We start from the raw sequence: 20,381 nt of genomic DNA, 5'->3' as shown, positions 1-20,381 counted from the left end.
GAAGTGAGCGGCTGTGGACAGCCCCCTTTTTTCTCCATAGAAACTTTATTGAACAAACAATGAGTATCCAACATAACAGATGGGCTGTGGACAGCCTCCTAGCCTTCAACTCCGCCCTTACTTGCATGGTTTTCCGGTAGCTAGCGCCACAGCGCGAAAACTTTAAAATGGACCCAGAAATGTCGCTCCGTTGTTTGGACAATTTTAATTCTCGAGGAGCTAGAAAAACTTAATCGTCGTCGCCCGCACATTTTGTACCTTAGGCTCATCGGAGACAATCATATCCAGGTAAAATAATTTCCTTTAATCTACACGCATTTAGGAATTACTTAGTTAATTACACGGATAATTGAATTATTGCCAGCGTTGTGCCAAAAAAGTGTTCGCCTGCCAAAACTGATTTCCAATGTTTCCGTGTGTAATATGTGAAATATCTTCATGTATGTTGGTAAATAGACTTCGGTGAACATGGTTTACTAAGGGGTTTTATATATACAATAATTACCTGTTGTTCAAGTATCTTTATAACTCTGGTTATAATGTAGGTACAATTGATATATTTGTTGCACTGTCTGCTGTCCTCTTGACCAGATTACTCTTAAAAAATAAATTTCTAATGTCAATAAGATTTTTTTTTTTAACTGGATAAATAAAGGATATATAAAGGTCACTGCCAAAAACTGATTGGAGCTTCTACCTTGTTACAGGAATGTTGCTGGTGGCTCAGAGTGACGTGATATCACTAATGAGGGACACATTTGACATGTTTCACGTATTATAGACCAACAAGTTATTTATAGCAGGTTAAATACGAGCAATCGGTTTAGGGCAAAAACCGGAAATCAGTTTTTGGCACAACGTCGGTCATTCTCACACATGTACTGTATCATATAAAATATATAAACTAAATATCTTTGAAATGTATAGAATCTAATCTTTTGTTTGTTTTTTACATAGCACTTTATCAAACTGTTGTCTGCTACAGAGTTACAAGTATTATACTAATAATATAGCATCCACCATCTTCTGCTTGCATATTTCTGAAAACATCTTAGTGGTGTGGCAGCCACGAGTGAGCCCTGCAAACCCTGTGGATGGACGATGCAGTGGACAGTGGGAGGAAGCATCCTAAAGCTCTCTTTGCAGACCACCCTGTGTGATTCTCCACTCGCCAACCAGAAAAAACAAACCGCAGGTCTCAGTTGCAGCAGCCCATCCATGTCTGATCTTGCTCGGGCAGATTCAGCAACACTGCCAGAGACTTCCTGTAATCTATTACAGTTGTTAAAGAAAAGGTCCAGGAACAGGTCACTCAGGTTAATCCTGTGTGAACAACTGTAAATGTTGTTTTTTCATCTTTACATACTGTGTATTTGAAATATTCTTGTTTAATTGTTATTGTTATTTACTTTATTGCTATCAAATAAATATCCAAGTAATATTGTTCAAAGTTAGCGTTATGTTCATACGTGTTACAAATGCCTGTAAATCAAATTGAGTTCAGTGACAATTACTGTTTGTTTGAATCAATTTATTAATAACATAAAACCTTTAAACTAATGCAACACATATAACAATGTAACAAATATATTCAAATAAATTTCTCAATACATAACTCATTTTGGAACTAATCTTTCTCGAAGTGAAAACAGTCTGTCCATCCTCTCCCTGCTCTCCTCTCCTCAGCCTCTCTTTGCTGCCTGGTCGTCTGATGAGGTCTAGCAGCTCATCATCCCTGTCTCTTTTCCTCTTTCTCCCTGTCGTAGGTGGCTGAGCCGCTTCGTCATCGCTGTCGTTTTGGTCACCCACTGCTGTGCTTGGCCCTGGAGTGTCCTCAGGGAGAGGGGACATTAGGACAGGAGGCTTAATGGAAGGCATCTGTCCTATCACCTCATCCATGAGGGCAAATCAGGGCCAAGTAGCAGCAGTGGGCTTTCCACTGACCCCCTCTCCTGAGCCTGGATACTTGCAATCCTAAAGGCAGAGGAAATCAAAAATGACAGCAGGCAAATAAAAACACCACAACAACTCTTAGTAATTGCACATTTATTAACTTGTGTTCTTAAGAATTATCTTCTTGTTAACACACATACGTACTTTTGTATTCTTTAAAGTTATCTCATGTCTTCTGGCCTGCAAGGGGTGACTTTCCCTGCAGGCCCATCCTCTCAGAATTGTCCTGATCACACACAACAAATAAGAGAAGAAAGGACACCATGGCAACTATGTTAATCCCTAAACCCAAAAGTTTTCACAGCAGAACACCAGAGGAACACCGTCTGGACATCACAGGTTCTGTACAGCAGCGGTCCGTGAGTCGTTTGGTACCGGGCCACGAGAGTTAAGGTCGATGTGACATTTATGGTTTTCAGGGGTTTTATCGTTAACTCGGTTTCCCTGAGTCTTTCCCTTGTTGTAGTTGTGTGTCTTATTTTGAAAGAAATATTTACACGTTGCCATAGCGACCAGAGAGCATTAAGCGACAGAGAGGAGGATGTTACTCTGGTGCATTTTCAGGAGGACACTGGTAATAAAGTTACACAATTACACAGTACATTCACGTTTATTATTATATTTACAAAATACCACAGTTTTTGTCTTGGTCGGATCATTTTATGTGGTTGTATTTATCCACGATACCTTAAAGGCCGATCCGTGTCTGACATAAACCGGTCTGTGGTGCAAAAAAGGTTGGGGACCGCTGCTGTAGAGCATGAGGGTTAATAGGACCGTACTCATATGAATATGATGTGTAAATTGATTTATTCTTGTACATCCACGTCGTAGCGGCCCAATTCTTCACCCCAGTGAAGAGGTGATCGTTTTCTCCTCGTTTTAATAAATTAAGCCGTTTGGTCTTTGTTCCCCACAACATATCACCAATTCGAAAACATCAGAAAGAGCTGTATGTAAGCAGCAATACATGAAAAACCGCGGGACCCGCGATACAAGCTGGTTTACGGTTATTTTAAATAAAAGAAACATGTCTATGCAGATGCCCAAAGCTTAACAACACGACCACTATAACAATTTAACTTTTGTACAACCAGATTTTCATATACTTACATTTGAAAGTGTTTTCCTCTCCTGCTTCGACCACCATCGTTATCAGAAACAAATCTCCTCTATGACCCACAATGAATCCTGGGATATAGTAGGACATGAAGGATACATCGGACCATCCTTAGAATTCAGGGCAAAGTAGGACACATTTGTCGCCACATTTTGAGTGCTCTTTGAATTCAGACAGTCCTCGTCGCGTCGCTGTGACATCATTGCCTCCAAATATGGCATTTCAAGCATCCTTCCCCTGAATTCGGACACAGCCAGTGATTCGCCTTACGCTATGATCCAGCACAGCAAGGGAGGGGGTGAGTGAGTGAGTGATTCGTAACAGGAAGGGAGGGGGTGAGTGAGTCAGTGATTCGTTCAACTCGTTTGAGCTGTGAGCCAGGAGGGAGGGGGTTAGTGAGTCCTGAGTGATTCGTTTATGCCAGGCGTGTCCAAACTGGACCGCGGGCCGCAATTGGCCCGCAAGTAATTTTATAAATTGAGTAGAATATGGCCCGCACTTCAACTTTTGCTTGAGTGTATTGCACTTCTTAGTTTTAACACCAGGGGGAACTGCTGTTGATCAAGGCAGTTACTCCACCAAAAAGGACAATCACAGAAGAAATTTACCCCCAAGTTACTAAACATGGCAGAACCAAAGAAGCGAAAGGTAGAAAGTGAGTGCAGAAAATTTCAGACAAGGTGGGAGAGTGAATATTTCTTCAAAGAATTCAAGGGGAAGTGTCTGTTTGATCTGCACTGAAACTGTGGCAGTTGTGAAAGAGTATAATGTACAACGTCATTATGAAACCAAACATCAGGCCTATGAATCCTACACTGGTGCTGAGCGAGAGCAGAAATTAAAGCAAATGGTAGCTCTCCTGCAGGGTCAGCAACAGTATTTTTTTTCGTGCTCAAATTGTCCAGAAAAAGGGTCCAATAGCAGCTATGAGGTCGCCCAACTCATCGCAAGACATGGCAAACCTTTTTCAGATGGAGACCTCATAAAACACGGCCTCGTTAAAGTCACCGAAATAATGTGCCCGGAAAAAGTACCGCAGGACTTCAACAATGTCAGCATGTCCAGAAATACAGTTGTGCCACGCACTGAAGACTCGTCAGCCAACATTAAACTGCAACTGTCTGATAAAGCTGTGCTTTTGATTTTTACTCCATCGCATGCGATCCGAGCACCGGTGCCACAGACATCGCACAGCTGCTAATTTTTTTGCGGGGAGTGGACGAGAGCACGAGTGCTTTAGGTGAGTAAAAGTATATTCCACAGTACCCGTGTGTTAATGTGCAGGTACACGTGCTTCAAATATCAATAATGCGCATCAATTCTGTAACTATCCTGCTTTTGCGCACCACTTATATGCGTTTTTCTTGTTAACACACAGAGTACACACCGCTGTGCACAGCGCACGCACACGCAAAGTCAGCAGATCTCATCTGATGCAGATCTGCTCCTTGGTCAGGTGACATTTGTCTGGATTTTTGGCACGAGTGGCGTACGATCGGCACCGCGGCTGGATGGCCCGATTTACATACCCAGTGCAGCTGATACTCACCAGAATAATTGACTAAAATTATATACACTCCTGTTATTAAGTCCAGTTCAGTCTGTTAATGTTGATAATCATTTCAAACGAACGTTAATAGATGTTTTGCCAAGCCTAATAACTTAAATAACAAACTTGAAATTTACCCGTCCTATTTTCCCCTTTATTGTTTTTTTCTCTGTGCTGTAAATCTTCTGTCTAAGAAGAAATCTGCTGCTGTTCTGAGAATGAGCTACCAAAGCTTTTTCTGAATAAATCAATAAAGATCCATTTATGGAAAGCTGTGATGAAGGCAGTTTTGTCTTTAATTATATTCAACAATATAACACATTTGACCACTTTTAAGTGATTTTTAATACAGTAAAGTTAAGGTTATATACCTAATTTCTAGTAAGTGGCCCAGCCCCTCCTATATTTTTATGTATGTGGCCCTCAGCGAAAAAAGTTTGGACACCCCTGGCTTATGCTATGATTCAGCACAGGAAAGGAGGGGGTGAGTAGCTCAAATGTGTTGTTAGCATGCTAGCTGAACGATGCTACTGTGAACCGAGGAGCTATTGTCTTGATGTGAGCTTCTACTCAGGGTTTTTTCATCCAGTTCCGAGCAGAAATGTTTTTGTTAGGAAATTGGCTGTTGTTTTTTCCCCCACAATTTTAATTATAAGCTAGATATATTTCTACTAATGGAATTAGTTTGCTAACAGCAACAATAATGAGTCAGTGAGTCAGTTGCGCTTGTGAATCATGATTCACGAGTCAGTAAAGTGATTCTCGAGTATTGAACGATTCGTTCACGAATTGAACATCACTACACTTATGGTACTGCATCCTTTCTCCAAAACAATAACTGTCAGTGACTTTGTACCGCAGTATAAACACAACATTCAAGGTAACAGTTAAAAGTAACGTAAACATAAACAATAAAACAAGAACATCTAAACAGCAGCACATGTCCCAAGGCATGATGGGAGAGAACTAGCTGTTCCCCCAACATGCCACAGTATTTTTACAATATTTGCAATTACCCGTCATAGCTCTAGCTCTTATGGTTGTCCAGTTTTCTGCACTGTTTTATTCTCTAAATGTTAAAACTTCCAGAACATTCTCCATTAGTCATCAGTCATCTTTATATACAAATACAATTCATTTCTGTGAAACACTGAGTTTTCCAAAGTGAATTAATCCCACTAACAACAGCAGCAGAACCACCATCACAATGGTGAAAATAGGCAAGGCAAGGCAAGGCAAGTTTATTTATATAGCACAATTCAACAACAAGGTGATCCAAAGTGCTTTACAGAGACATTAAAAAACAAAAACAAATAAAAAGCATGATTTAAAATTGATTAAAAAAACAGTAGATAAAATCAGTAGTTAAAATGTAAGTTTTGAAATTTAAGCTTAAAAGTGTGAATTTGGTGCTTTATTCAAATGCAGCTGAGAACAGGTGAGTCTTCAACCTGGATTTAAATAAACTGAGTGTTTCAGCTGACCTGAGTACGGTGTACATTTTAGGACATCGTCAGGTCTCAGGAAAAAAGGTGTCAGGTATCAGACTCACATGGTAAATTGTCAGGTATCAGACTCACATGGTAAATTGTCAGGTCTCAGACTCACATGGTAAATTGTCAGGTCTCAGACTCACATGGAAAATTGTCAGGTCTCAGACTCACATGGTAAATTGTCAGGTCTCAGACTCACATGGTAAATTGTCAGGTCTCAGACTCACATGGTAAATTGTCAGGTATCAGACTCACATGGAAAATTGTCAGGTATCAGACTCACATGGAAAATTGTCAGGTCTCAGACTCACATGGAAAATTGTCAGGTCTCAGACTCACATGGTAAATTGTCAGGTCTCAGACTCACATGGAAAATTGTCAGGTCTCAGACTCACATGGTAAATTGTCAGGTCTCAGACTCACATGGTAAATTGTCAGGTATCAGACTCACATGGAAAATTGTCAGGTCTCAGACTCACATGGTAAATTGTCAGGTCTCAGACTCACTTGGTAAATTGTCAGGTCTCAGACTCACATGGTAAATTGTCAGGTCTCAGACTCACATGGTAAATTGTCAGGTCTCAGACTCACATGGAAAATTGTCAGGTCTCAGACTCACATGGTAAATTGTCAGGTATCAGACTCACATGGTAAATTGTCAGGTCTCAGACTCACATGGTAAATTGTCAGGTCTCAGACTCACATGGTAAATTGTCAGGTATCAGACTCACATGGAAAATTGTCAGGTCTCAGAAAATCTTCCTGCAGGTGGCGCTGTTGTCATGTCCCATCCAAATTGATTTCCAAATACGTCATCAACGTGTGACAGTGGGAGAGCGCAAGGTCATTGACCTCACCGGAGTTTTACCGCGGTCCAGGCTCCTAACGACACAAGGTAAGTTTAACTTTTTCTCCCTTTTGTTCATATTTTTGACACAGTTGTGTGATATTAAGTTGCGGTAATGTTGTGAAAGTTACCTATCAAAGAAGGAAATCTAGTTTTGTACGAAACCAAATCAGCACTATTCTTGTCTGGCCAATTCGTTCTAGCTAGCGACAGTGGTGGTGAAACGTGATTTAAATTTAAACTGTTTAGTAATTGTTTTGTATATGTTTCAGCAAATGGACAAGCTGAAAGCTTACGAGCAGCTGAAAAAAGACCTTGAAAATGGTAATCAAACGCTTTATTAAATGTTTTTGTAATGCTTGCAATTTCCTTTTTTAACTGCCAACAACCCTGACAATATCGTGCTTTAATGGTTTAACATTGTTTGGTATTCCTATTTACTTCTCTTAATTAATATGCATGTTAAAAGACGTATATAGTTATTACTTTGTGATATTGTCGGAGTGCCCTAGTTTAAAAAAAACTGACAAAAGATGGATTTCTTCATTGCAATTTAAAAGTTAGATACTCATGTAGGATTTGGCTCCTACAGTCTAGCTATAACTCCTTACTTTCTAAAATTTTATTTGAAGGCGAGATTACCCAAAAAGGCTTTGATAACAACGTAAAAAAGCTCCTGGCAGCAGAAAAATCAGGTAGGTTTTGATACTTTTGAACAACATGTAAAATAATCTCCTTTATATAACATGATATGCTTAGCAGGTTATGATTGACTAACCACTTTATTTATAGATGCAATACATTTTGAAAGCAGATCAGTGTGCAGTAGTCTGTGATTGTAGTAGAATTCTATAAAGCACATGTTTCACATCACTGCCCTATTTATATTGCAGATGACACTCCTTCAACAAGTGGCAATGAATTTCTCAGTAAGAAAACCCCAATTATTTTGCTTTAAGATCAGTTGTAATATAGAACTTTCTGCGGATCAGTTTGATTAACTTTCAACTTCATCCATTACAGGTGCAGCAGAGGCCTTTGGTAAAGCCAAGAAACTACTACAGCCTCAAGTAAAGAAAAGGCAATTTCCATTGAATGATAAACGTTTGGACCATGGCAAATCATTATTGAAGGTTAGTTAAAAAGTGAAGCTATGTGTATGACTATCAGCAATATATTAATAATTAACTGTCTAAAAAGGCATATTTTTTCATAAACTTTGCTTTTTCTCCTTGATGCTAGGTCAGAATGGCTCCCATGGAGTGGAAACCAAGAACTCCGAGAAGGTGTGGACGGTACCAGAAGTTAATAATGGACGAAGCTCCACCTCGAATCATCCTGCAAGGCCATGAAACCTATGATGATTTAATTACCATAGCCAAAGAACGCTTCTGGCCAGAGCGTACTGAGGGGAGTGAGTTCACTCTTTGTCATTCTGACGGGACCAGGTGGAGTAAGGAGGATTTCCACAAAGAATACAGAACTGTTTCTGATATTACACATCTGTGGAAAAGAACACTATACATCGGGCGAAGACAACTGGGTAATAAAGTGATCAATATTGCTATTAACTACTGTCTAGCACTCGATTTTGTATGGTATGAAATAATTTTACTTTTTGTACAGAGGTCGTGTGTTTGGATGATCAAAGTTCCATCTCAGGTGTGTGCCTGCCCAAACCAAATTGAATATTTTTGATTGTGTGATTGAACATGGTACACCAGGGGTGGACACCGAGGGCCGGTGTCCCTACAGGTTTTACATGTGTCCTTGAACCAACACAGCTGATTTAAATGGCTAAATTATCTCCTCAACATGTCCTGATGTTCTCCAGAGGCCTGGTAACGAACTAATCATGTGATTCAGGTGTGTTGACTCAAGGTGAGATCTAAAACCTGCAGGGACACCGGCCCTCGGGGCCTGGAATTGCCCACCCTGTGGTACACACGGACTATGGTGGGCATTCAGATATATTGCAATTAATGTGTTATTTTACAGATGAAGACCCTGTAACTAAAGTGGGTGGTGATGAAAGTTGCAGTTTAGGTGAATGCCTGGACATCTAACTAAATCATTAAAATTGACTTCTTATTTTGTTTGCATTACATTTCCAACCTTTACACACTTGTTTACTATGCTTGGTCATTGCACATTTGTAATATGCATCTTATTCTGCAGATGAACTTCCTGAAACCCTCATAGGACAAAATGTTGCAGAACAGGTAAAACCATGGCTTCTTTTTGAACAGACCAATTAATTTCTTATCATTGTCATAAATGTGGATATTTTCACAGTGCACCCTGCAAAAAATATATCTTGGCTGAATGTGTTCATAGGATTTCCATCCAGAAACATCCAGCTCAGGTGAATTTGAAACAGGGAGAGTCAGAAAGAAAAGCCAGTCCAAGCAAAGGAAGGAGGAAAATGTAGGGTCATCTCTAGGTCCAGGTGGAGCAGTGAGCCAAGACATGTTACCACATGCAGTTATTGAGGCAAAAGAAGCTATGGAGGGAGCTGAAGAGCTATCTGAAGGTGCTGGAAATAGTGAGCTTTTGATAGATTTTGCAGAGTCCTTCAACACAACTCCAAAGTCGCCATCATGTAAGCATTATTTCGCATTTAGGGCTAACATCATATCATCAGACAAAATTGTAAATAAAGGTTTTCATTCTTCACTATTTGGTACTCAAGTTCCTGGAGTAAACCTAGATATTACTAATCCAGCAGTTAATAGAAAATGTTTAGCAGTAGCTGTATGTTAATGTATGTTACTTTGTGTTTTTTTATCCCAAGTGTATCTTCCACGTGTTCCATATATGTGAAGAGGCTTTAATTATTACATACAGCGAGGACAATCTACTGGGAGAAGGGACATTTGGCAAGGTATATAGAGGTTCTTTTCATGGTACTCCAGCAGCTGTTAAAAGGATCGTGTGTGGCCAACAAGGGATGGAGGACAGCGACATTCATCATGAGATAAATGTTTCACTGTAAGAACTTTGACACACTTATTTTTGTTTCATTTTCAAAATCGATTGTTCCTCAAGCTGTAATGCCTCTATTTTTTTTTTTATTTTTTTTTTTTTTATTAGGAGACTGTCTCACCCCAACATCGTCAGACTAATGGCAGTTGCCCGCACTGAGTCCTGCTTTTTGTTGGCAGCTGAATACATTCATGGCGCAACCCTGCAGCAAGTGCTTCACACAGACAGCTGCTTGGTGAAGGTACCAATACTCATAATTTATATTGAATACATTTTGTGAATAATCTTAATACCATCATATTAAAACAGAACTTCTTATTGCTGGCATTTCTTTAAATATGTACTTGAAACCATCTTTATGCATACAACATATAAAAAAGACTGATTAATTTTTTTTCTCTCATGTTTTCAACCATTTAGAATTACAAAAATGATCCTTAATTGCCATATGCCAGAAAAGTATGAACTTAGTAAAATAATAATCTTAACTTTCTAATAATAAGCTTCTTTACTATTTTGGTAGAATTGCTTTTTTTTACATGGATGAGTTCAGACATTTTAGGTTTTCTTCTACAATATTCTTACAATATTTTTCAGGGATTTTGGTCCAGTCCTCCAGACAGGACTGGTGTAACTGAGTCAGATTTGTTGGCCACCTTGCTCACACACACCATTCACCTCTGCTCACAGTTTCACAAGAGGACTGCAATCAGGGATTTTGATGGACACTTCCAAACATTGACTTTGTTGGTCTTAGGTCCCATTATATATTGTCTTGATAGCTTGAAGGGGATGATGCGGTTTCATATCACTGGACTTATCCATGGCAGTAGAGTACATCCATGCACAGAGAATCATTCACCAGGATATAAAGCCAGCAAATGTCATGGTAAGTGTTGCAAAAAGCAGTTTCACCACAGTTCGTGTATTCGTCAGGCTTCCAGAAAAAACACCGGGACTCAGAGTAGTCAATTAACAATATTTTTATTAATACACACTTATTGATTATAGCTTATAGAAGGGAGATGTACAGAACCCCGGACTTCCTCTGCAGATCTCAACTCCTTTGTCCGTTACATGCAGTTTTGTATAAGTGACCCCCCTTCTAACCCCTCTACGAGGTGCCATAAAACTAATCACCATGTTTACATGTTTGTGTGTGTGCGAGCACGTGAATGCCTACATGTGCGCGCTCCCACGTACCTACGTGAGTGTTCGTGAGTGACTATGTGCGCATACCTGTGTATACACACAGGTATGCGCACATACACTCACTCATGCACTCACTCATGCACGTGAGTGAGTGTGCATGTGGGTGTGGGTGCGTAAAGTAAAGCACTGCAGGTGTGTGTCTCAATGTAGTGACTTCCCGGATGTCATAAAAACCCATCTCCGTTCCAGACCACCGTTATCAAGTCACAAATGTTGAAACCCCCTCCTAAGTATACCCTGAGGAATTTCCACTTAACATCAACTCCTCTTTGTCTTAGTTTCACAGCTCAAATGGGGGAGGGCCTCATAAAATCTACTTCTAAGTTCATGACACAATCAGGCCTTTATTACATTGAGGGCAGTGTCAGTGTCTTTACAATAATTCTACATTCTAAGTTAACATATTTCTAAACTCTAAAAACTAAACATTCCTACATGTCTAAGCTCTAAAATAAGCTAAACATTTCTACATAAGCCATACTGAATTTTTCTTTATTGAACTTTATTCTCTTCAGTCTATTAAACACTACATTTCAACGAGGAACTGTTCTGGTATATTCATATAAAGGACTTTTTTTTAAGTAGGAAGCCTTACATTGTTTCTTTAATATGTTGGTTGTTGCACACCTACAAAATTCCCAAACATGTTGTAATAAGTTTAGGCTTTACAAACTGAATTTTTCTATTGTTCTATTAGTCTGTACCACTTTCTTAAGTGGAATGGGGATAAAAAAAGAACAGGACTATAAAACCGTGTTTGATCATTATCCAATCTGTTAATTTCAATGTTAGGTATAATAAACAATCTCAGAATAAATCTGCAGTGGTTGGGTGATCTGGGTGCTAAAAGCTTTGAGGGTTTTTTTTTTTTTCAATTATGAGCTGTGGTCTTTGGAATGACAGTTTTGATAACATTTGTGAGATTTAAGACAACCTGATAAGTTCTCGTGTGTATACCTTATAGGTTCACCACCCTTCTAAGAAGGCAGTCCTGACAGACTGGGGCATGGCAAACATAAGAGACACTGTGATGCTTCGTCAAGGGAGTAAGTTCACTGCCCAGGTTATTGGTCCAGCTGGTGGCACATATCTTTACATGGCTCCTGAATGCATACTGATGTTTGAAGAGGCCTCGTTCCAGACAGACATGTGGTCCCTCGGAGCCACATATCTGGAGATCTGACGGGGTCCGCTCCGTGGACTGTTAAAAACAAAGAGAACTGGCTGCACTAATGGCCACCAAAACCCCACCACATGCCCTATCACATCTCAGTGACAAACACAGTTTTCTTGGTGGTTTGGTGAGCTATGACCCAGACTCAAGGCCTTCCGCATCTGATGTTGTTAAGTTTCTCAAGTCAGGCCTTGATCTTACAAGCCGATATGGCTACAAGTGGTAATGTTGCTACAGTCTGCAGTTCAAAAGTCTTTCAGTGTTAATTATGTTATACATTAGGGTTAACAAAAGTTGTGTTAAATGAAACACTGAATCATTATGAAAGATGGCACCTTGTCAATTGTTTTCAACATTTTATTGTACATTTTGTTGGTCAGACAGTTTTCAAATTACCTGTTGATTGTAAACAAGGATAAATAAATGTTAACAAACAATGTTGTATGATTTTATTGGTCATTGGAAATGTTTACTGGTGCACCTTCCATCCTCTGTCTCTTCAGAAAGATGTATATGTCATTTGCCTCTGCAAACGTAGAAGGTGTAGGAACTGCATTTCTGTTCATGGCAGTTGTCAGCTCTTGGACTAGCATGAGGTATGCAGCAAGGCAACCATCAGGTGTGCAGGGAAATTGGCTGTTTTCTAAAATGTTCTGGCACATGTCTCTGAATTCCTGGTTTGCTACCAGTGAAGGCTCTTCCACCTCACAGATTAATTGCTTGGCGTAGTCTAAAAGGTCTGGGTCAACTATGTGCAGCACATTGCCATATCCTGCGAATGAAAGACAATATTGAAAAGATGTTCACTTTGGAATGTTAAAAATAAATGAATAATCATAAAGCTGTTCTACAACCTGTATAATAAGCAGTCAGTTTTACAGATGTTATTGCAGAAACTGAAAGATGTAAATATCACTCAAACATTTTGATTAATTTTTAGTTAAAGGTGCCAATATGAAGCCATATTTGTATTGACAGTAGAAATTCAGAAATCTCAGATTGTACCAGAAGTAAGCTTCTTAGGAAGACAAATAAAAGAAAGCACATTATAACAGTTTTACGCTCATTACACTGGATTCCAGTATATTTTAGAAAAATCATTTTAAAATTTTAGTAATGACTTTCAAAGCTCCGAATCGTGAAGCTCCTGCCTACATTTCTGATCTTATAGAACCCCACACTCCCTCTCCCAGCCTGTGATCATCTAATCAATGGCTGTTAGTAGTCCCACCAGAAGACCAGAGGCAATAGATCTTGCAGAACGGTGGCTCCCAGGTCATGAAATGCTCTGCCCTAAATCATTATGTTTCCTTGATTGTATTTATTCTGTATGTTCGATTGTGCTGTTATATGTCTGTTTTACATAATTGTGAAGCCACTTTGTGGTTTTTATCCTGTGAAGAGTGCTATATTAAAGTAAAAGTAAACTAATGAAAGTTAAAAGAAAAAAAAGAAAAAAAACCCCACAGACTTTCAAATGACATACCAGGAGGTGGTGAGGTAAACAGAAGGTCGGGTTTCCCAAATGGACCTGGTGCATTGCGTTGCTTTATGGATGTCATGGGTGTTCCAAACTGTTTGCTCCGTTTTTAAGTCTCTTTGAAGCAGTGGCAAGTGTGAGTACTGCAAGCAGTTGCTATGAAAAGGATAATTAAAAAGTTAATATGTTCATCTGCTTCTTTGAGGAAGAATATGTAAAAGCTAATTTTTAATCAGTACTCAAAAACAAAGGCATTCCTAGACCACATACTTTCATACTGCTGCTTGATCATTTTCATGTCTAAAAATATTGACTTACATGTGCACAGGATTGTCCAGTTCAAGGATCCCAGACTCCATCATGGCCTAAGCATGTGGTTTTGAAAAAGACATAAGTTGTGAAGGTGAGCATTTCATCAGTGAAAAGGTACAGATGTAAAAAAAAAAAAATTCCAGCATAGTGTTTTCAGATAAACTAATCCATCGTATGTTTAGCGCAATTTTGATGGCTAGTCTTTGTTATTAGGTTTTACAGGTGAAAGATTTGCTTTACCTCAAATGTTGTCAGCCATTTCTTAATCCATGTCCGCTTTAAAATACTGTTAAAACATTCAGCTCTCTAAACAACATAAACATGACATTATCAGTTTTGTTGTCAGGTTGTTACTTTAGAAATAGTCATTTACCAGCTTAAAGACATACCTGGTTGTGCACTGATGTCCCCATTCTGAAGCACCTCCATGCCTGATTCCCAAGATCTCGCATGTGAAATGCCATCTGCATTTGACCCACAACAAGGTTCTCCTTTCCTCTGTCCCCCGAATCATTTGAGGACAGCCTAAAGACACAAACTGAAGATAATTAGTGAATGATGAAAAAATAAATTTATAACCAAAATGTAATCTTTTTTTAACCCCCCTTTTTTAAGTATATTGCATACCACCCTGTTCTTGAACAGCCTCAAAGAAGTATCTGGCCACAAAGTTTTGTTTGCGGTTGGATGTGCCCACCTTTAGCCATAGAACCTTCCTGGAAAATCTGAAAAGAGAGAAATTGATAAGCGCCACTGTATACATATGATTTAATCATGTTTTGGCAATATGTTTGGTTTTGTTACATTCCCCAAGAGTATTCTGGTTTTCCATTGTATTCTGTCTAGGCGTTGTTTCTGGTTCCTCCGGCCATTTTGACTGCCATAGTTATGTAGGCTTACATGCCTTTGGAATTGAATGTGACCCTTGACTGTGTCCAGACTGATGCAAGGAGAGAGCTGCCTTTTGTTTTGTATTCTCCTGTTTATTGTGTTGGTTAGGTAGGTTATCGTAAATTGTACATTTTATTTTCTTTGGAGTTAAATTCTGTTTACTTTATATCAGGGATGTTTTATTTGTTGTGTTGTTCTTGGCCCTCCTGAAATAACTGCCAGTCTGAAATGGACTAGCAGGAAATAAACCTTTTAAAAAATGCCATCTTGAATCCTCCTTCACTATTCATACTTTATCTTGGTCCCTTAGACCAGGCTTGGCCCATTCCAGACCTCGAGGGCCAATGTCCTGCATGTTTTAGATCACACCCTGGGTAAACACACTTGAATAAAATGATTAGTTCATTACCAGGCCTCTGGAGAACTACAAAACATGTTGTGAGGGTAATTTAGCCATTTGAATCAGCTGTGGATCAAGGACACATCTAAAACCTGCAGGACACCGGCACCTCGAGGCCTGGAGTTGCCCATCCCTGCCCTAGACTACTCAGGAGAGATAACACCTCAGTTTACCTCACATCCTTATCTTGAAGCAACTTTGTACTATATCTGAATATAATCAATTAAGTAGCGAATGCCATATTCAGACCTACCCATCAATCCCCAAATGTATCCACATTCCAAAGAACTCAGTTTATCATTGCCTATATGAAACAACAAATAAAATTACAATTTGTTTCGACAGAAGTAACATCAAAACATGACAGGAAGGTTAATTGAAAAGATAAAATAAATACCATCAATGTGCCAGGTGTCATTTGGACCACGGCTGATGTAATTCAGACGGGAATTTTCTTCTTTCAGGAGATCTCCTCTGAAGACCACTTGCATCCATATCCCTCATTATATTAGCAACATCGTCTCTACAGTAACAATAGATTTTACTCTGAGCTCAACAGTAAAACAAGAGAATACTTGATTATATTGAGTACACACTATGGAAACCAACCTGTAACAAGGCCGCACTCCTCTGACATCCCTTACCCGCTTTACCATTGCCCTGATTCCTTGTTCAGGAGACCACTGTTTCATCTCACTCTAAAAACAAACAAACAATTAATTGAATGGGCTTTTTAAATAACTACAGAAAATAACATTTATTGTTTCAACAATAGCTCCTAACACAGACTTCAGGAAAATATGTATTTTTGCACTGATGTTTTAACACTTACCTCCACTGCTTTGTGGATTTCAGTAAAAGGTCGTTAGGGGGCATCTTCGCTTCAACCCTAGAAGTTTTAAAACTCGTCTCAGATGCCTCTCACTGTTAAAAGACAACACAGACTTGCATTATATTAAAGGACAACTGCATGTTTTGTAATTTTAGAGAGTTGTCATGGAAACTGTTGAAATGCAGACTTACCTTATTTTATGCCCATATGAATTGAGTACACAGCTGATTTCCTTTTGTTTTAAGCCTTTGTTGAACAATGTTATTATCATCGTATCTTGAAAGGTTAAGTGTAACAAAAATAGTCTAATTGATCACCCACCTCTTACACTGAACATAAGTAATTAACCAGTAAATTACTAAATCTTTTAGGTGGCAATTATACTAAAAGCAGCGTCTATTCAGTGCCCACAAATAAAATATGTGTAGCAAAAATACACTTCTTTAATATGAAAGAGGTGAACAGTAGTTAATAAATAAGTTGTACTTTCGTCATTTATTTTTAATGCTCTTTAAAAAAAAAAAAAAAAGTATTTTTGGTACAGTCATAAGAAACAGCCAGAGTCGGATACTCCTTTCATCATCGTCGGATGACATTGCAGAAAAGTCTAAAACAACAACAGAAAATACATATCAGGATCACAAAATATCTCAACAGTAGCAATATAGAAAAGAGAAAACAGCGAGAGAAAGGATGCAGGCTGCTCGTAAGCTTTCAGCTTGTCCATTTGCTGAAACATATACAAAACAATTACTAAACAGTTTAAATTTAAATCACGTTTCACCACCACTGTCGCTAGCTAGAACGAATTGGCCAGACAAGAATAGTGCTGATTTGGTTTCGTACAAAACTAGATTTCCTTCTTTGATAGGTAACTTTCACAACATTACCGCAACTTTATATCACACAACTGTGTCAAAAATATGAACAAAAGGGAGAAAAAGTTAAACTTACCTTGTGTCGTTAGGAGCCTGGACCGCGGTAAAACTCCGGTGAGGTCAATGACCTTGCGCTCTCCCACTGTCACACGTTGATGACGTATTTGGAAATCAATTTGGATGGGACATGACAACAGCGCCACCTGCAGGAAGATTTTCTGATACCTGACAATTTACCATGTGAGTCTGAGACCTGACAATTTACCATGTGAGTCTGATACCTGACAATTTACCATGTGAGTCTGAGACCTGACAATTTACCATGTGAGTCTGATACCTGACAATTTACCATGTGAGTCTGATACCTGACAATTTACCATGTGAGTCTGAGACCTGACAATTTACCATGTGAGTCTGAGACCTGACAATTTACCATGTGAGTCTGAGACCTGACAATTTACCATGTGAGTCTGATACCTGACAATTTACCATGTGAGTCTGAGACCTGACAATTTACCATGTGAGTCTGAGACCTGACAATTTACCATGTGAGTCTGAGACCTGACAATTTACCATGTGAGTCTGATACCTGACAATTTACCATGTGAGTCTGATACCTGACAATTTACCATGTGAGTCTGAGACCTGACAATTTACCATGTGAGTCTGAGACCTGACAGTTTTCCATGTGAGTCTGAGACCTGACAGTTTACCATGTGAGTCTGATACCTGACAATTTACCATGTGAGTCTGAGACCTGACAATTTACCATGTGAGTCTGAGACCTGACAATTTACCATGTGAGTCTGAGACCTGACAATTTACCATGTGAGTCTGAGACCTGACAATTTACCATGTGAGTCTGAGACCTGACAATTTTCCATGTGAGTCTGAGACCTGACAATTTACCATGTGAGTCTGATACCTGACAATTTACCATGTGAGTCTGAGACCTGACAATTTACCATGTGAGTCTGATACCTGACAATTTACCATGTGAGTCTGATACCTGACAATTTACCATGTGAGTCTGAGACCTGACAATTTACCATGTGAGTCTGAGACCTGACAATTTACCATGTGAGTCTGAGACCTGACAATTTACCATGTGAGTCTGATACCTGACAATTTACCATGTGAGTCTGAGACCTGACAATTTACCATGTGAGTCTGAGACCTGACAATTTACCATGTGAGTCTGAGACCTGACAATTTACCATGTGAGTCTGATACCTGACAATTTACCATGTGAGTCTGATACCTGACAATTTACCATGTGAGTCTGAGACCTGACAATTTACCATGTGAGTCTGAGACCTGACAGTTTTCCATGTGAGTCTGAGACCTGACAGTTTACCATGTGAGTCTGATACCTGACAATTTACCATGTGAGTCTGAGACCTGACAATTTACCATGTGAGTCTGAGACCTGACAATTTACCATGTGAGTCTGAGACCTGACAATTTACCATGTGAGTCTGAGACCTGACAATTTACCATGTGAGTCTGAGACCTGACAATTTTCCATGTGAGTCTGAGACCTGACAATTTTCCATGTGAGTCTGATACCTGACAATTTTCCATGTGAGTCTGAGACCTGACAATTTACCATGTGAGTCTGAGACCTGACAATTTTCCATGTGAGTCTGATACCTGACAATTTTCCATGTGAGTCTGATACCTGAGACCTGACAATTTTCCGTGTGAGACTGATACCTGACACCTTTTTTCCTGAGACCTGACGATGTCCTAAAATGTACACCGTACCTGAGGCTTTCTGGGAGTTTGTTCCAGATATATGGAGCATAAAAGCTGAATGCAGCTTCTCCGTGTCTGGTTCTGACTCTGGGAACCGATAAAAAACAGGATCCAGATGACCTGAGGGATCTGGAAGGTTCATACTGGGTCAGGAGGTCACTGATGTATTTTGGTCCTAAACCATGCAGAGCTTTATAGACCAGCATCAGAACTTTAAAGTCTATCCTCTGACGGACAGGCAGCCAGTGTAAAGACCTCAGAGCTGGACTGATGTGGTCCACTATTTTGGTCTTAGTGAGGATTCGAGCAGCAGAGTTCTGAATGAGCTGTAGTTGTCTGACTGATTTTTTTTAGGTAGACCTGTAAAGATGCTGTTACAGTAATCAAGCCTACTAAAGATGAAATAGTCCTAAACATTAGGAACACATGGGTGGCAGAACAAGAAGATAAGCAGGTCTCTCTGTAAAGTGCTGCGAAGATAAAAATGCATCTGCTGTACAAAAAAAAAAAAAAAAAAAAAAGTTTTAACTTTAAATGACAGAAATGGAAAACTGATTGGCTCCACTAAAAATAAATAAATAAAAATAAATCAATAAGTGATGACTTTTTAAAAAGAAAAATTTTTTTGAGTGTGTATAAGTATAACTAACATGCCATATGAATATTCTGACACTGGGGTTTTTCACAAATGATATCAGTGACCACTGTGTGGTAGCTGTAGTCAGACAACTGAAGCTCCCAAAATCAAGGCCACAAATAGTTTTTCAACGAGATTTTAATCATTTCTGTCAGCAAGCTTTCTTTCATGATTTATGGGACTATAAATGGAATAGAATCTACCTGATAGCTGATGTTGAGCTGGCACAGAATTATTTTTATAACACTTTTATCAAAATTATAAATAAACTTGTCCCCATGTGCAAATTTAGAGTAAAATGCAGAAAAAAACCTTGGTTTTCTCCTGAGCTCTCCAATCTACTCTAAAAATCAGCCAATCCGCTTCAGATTTAGTTTTTCTGGCCTTAGCCCAGGCATCATCCCTTTTTTTGACAGCTCAGAAACTGTTCAACTTCCTTAATTAAACAGCCCAAATCAGAATTCTCTCTCTCAAAAACGACTAAACATCTGAACGATCTTAAAAACTTCTGGAAAATAACAAAATCTTCTTATGGGGACATAACTGTCTTTGTTGTAAAAGTCTGGTACTGCATGCTTACATGGATACCTACAGACAGAGACCATAGATATTGCCCAGGCACAGACATACAAAGATGCGGTAGTTGAGACTGAAGCAGAAGCGCAGTGATGCAATTGCTATAGATCTTCATGCAAGGACAAAGGCTATGTGTGAGGCAAACCAGATAGCTGTTTTGGAGCAGTCTTCTGGACAGAGGCTGAAAAAAAAGAATGGATGGATTTGTTGTTGAGTCAACCTGTGGGGCAGGCAGTGAAGTCTGTGGTTCTTCTGTGTCAGAAGAGCTTAAAAGGAAATTGTTG

General features: G+C 39.2%; 1 protein-coding gene and 3 long non-coding RNA genes across 6 annotated transcripts; 2 read left to right on the top strand and 2 right to left on the bottom strand.

Annotated features, from left to right (window-relative positions):
* The first annotated feature begins 6,759 nt into the window (after positions 1-6,759).
* LOC116316871 lies at positions 6,760-9,785 on the top strand. The gene is made up of 11 exons (XM_039600992.1): positions 6,760-7,010; positions 7,235-7,286; positions 7,595-7,657; positions 7,856-7,891; positions 7,986-8,095; positions 8,205-8,505; positions 8,589-8,624; positions 8,961-9,008; positions 9,141-9,184; positions 9,300-9,564; positions 9,757-9,785. The coding sequence occupies exons 2-11, from the start codon at positions 7,238-7,240 to the stop codon at positions 9,783-9,785; spliced, it is 981 nt and encodes a 326-aa protein (XP_039456926.1). The 5' UTR covers positions 6,760-7,010; positions 7,235-7,237.
* A 23-nt stretch (positions 9,786-9,808) lies between these two features.
* LOC120434999 lies at positions 9,809-10,744 on the top strand. Of its 3 annotated transcripts, none has more exons than XR_005609459.1 (3): positions 9,809-9,953; positions 10,056-10,188; positions 10,730-10,744. It is a non-coding gene; the product is annotated as an uncharacterized LOC120434999 (long non-coding RNA). The 3 variants fall into 3 exon arrangements; XR_005609458.1 differs by having other exon boundaries at positions 10,705-10,741; XR_005609457.1 differs by lacking the exon at positions 10,730-10,744 and adding an exon at positions 10,638-10,670.
* A 1,935-nt stretch (positions 10,745-12,679) lies between these two features.
* LOC120434997 lies at positions 12,680-13,883 on the bottom strand. The gene is made up of 2 exons (XR_005609456.1): positions 13,820-13,883; positions 12,680-13,105 (listed from the first exon to the last, which is right to left on the bottom strand). It is a non-coding gene; the product is annotated as an uncharacterized LOC120434997 (long non-coding RNA).
* Positions 13,884-15,877: 1,994 nt separating this feature from the next.
* LOC120438990 lies at positions 15,878-16,283 on the bottom strand. The gene is made up of 3 exons (XR_005612308.1): positions 16,249-16,283; positions 16,026-16,114; positions 15,878-15,939 (listed from the first exon to the last, which is right to left on the bottom strand). It is a non-coding gene; the product is annotated as an uncharacterized LOC120438990 (long non-coding RNA).
* Positions 16,284-20,381: the final 4,098 nt, after the last annotated feature.

The sequence above is a fragment of the Oreochromis aureus genome, linkage group 3, assembly GCF_013358895.1.
Source record: "Oreochromis aureus strain Israel breed Guangdong linkage group 3, ZZ_aureus, whole genome shotgun sequence".
In the NCBI taxonomy this organism is placed as follows: Eukaryota; Metazoa; Chordata; class Actinopteri; order Cichliformes; family Cichlidae; genus Oreochromis; species Oreochromis aureus.
The sequence above is the reverse complement of the archived record's forward strand: the minus strand, read 5'-3'. Positions and strand labels throughout refer to the sequence as shown.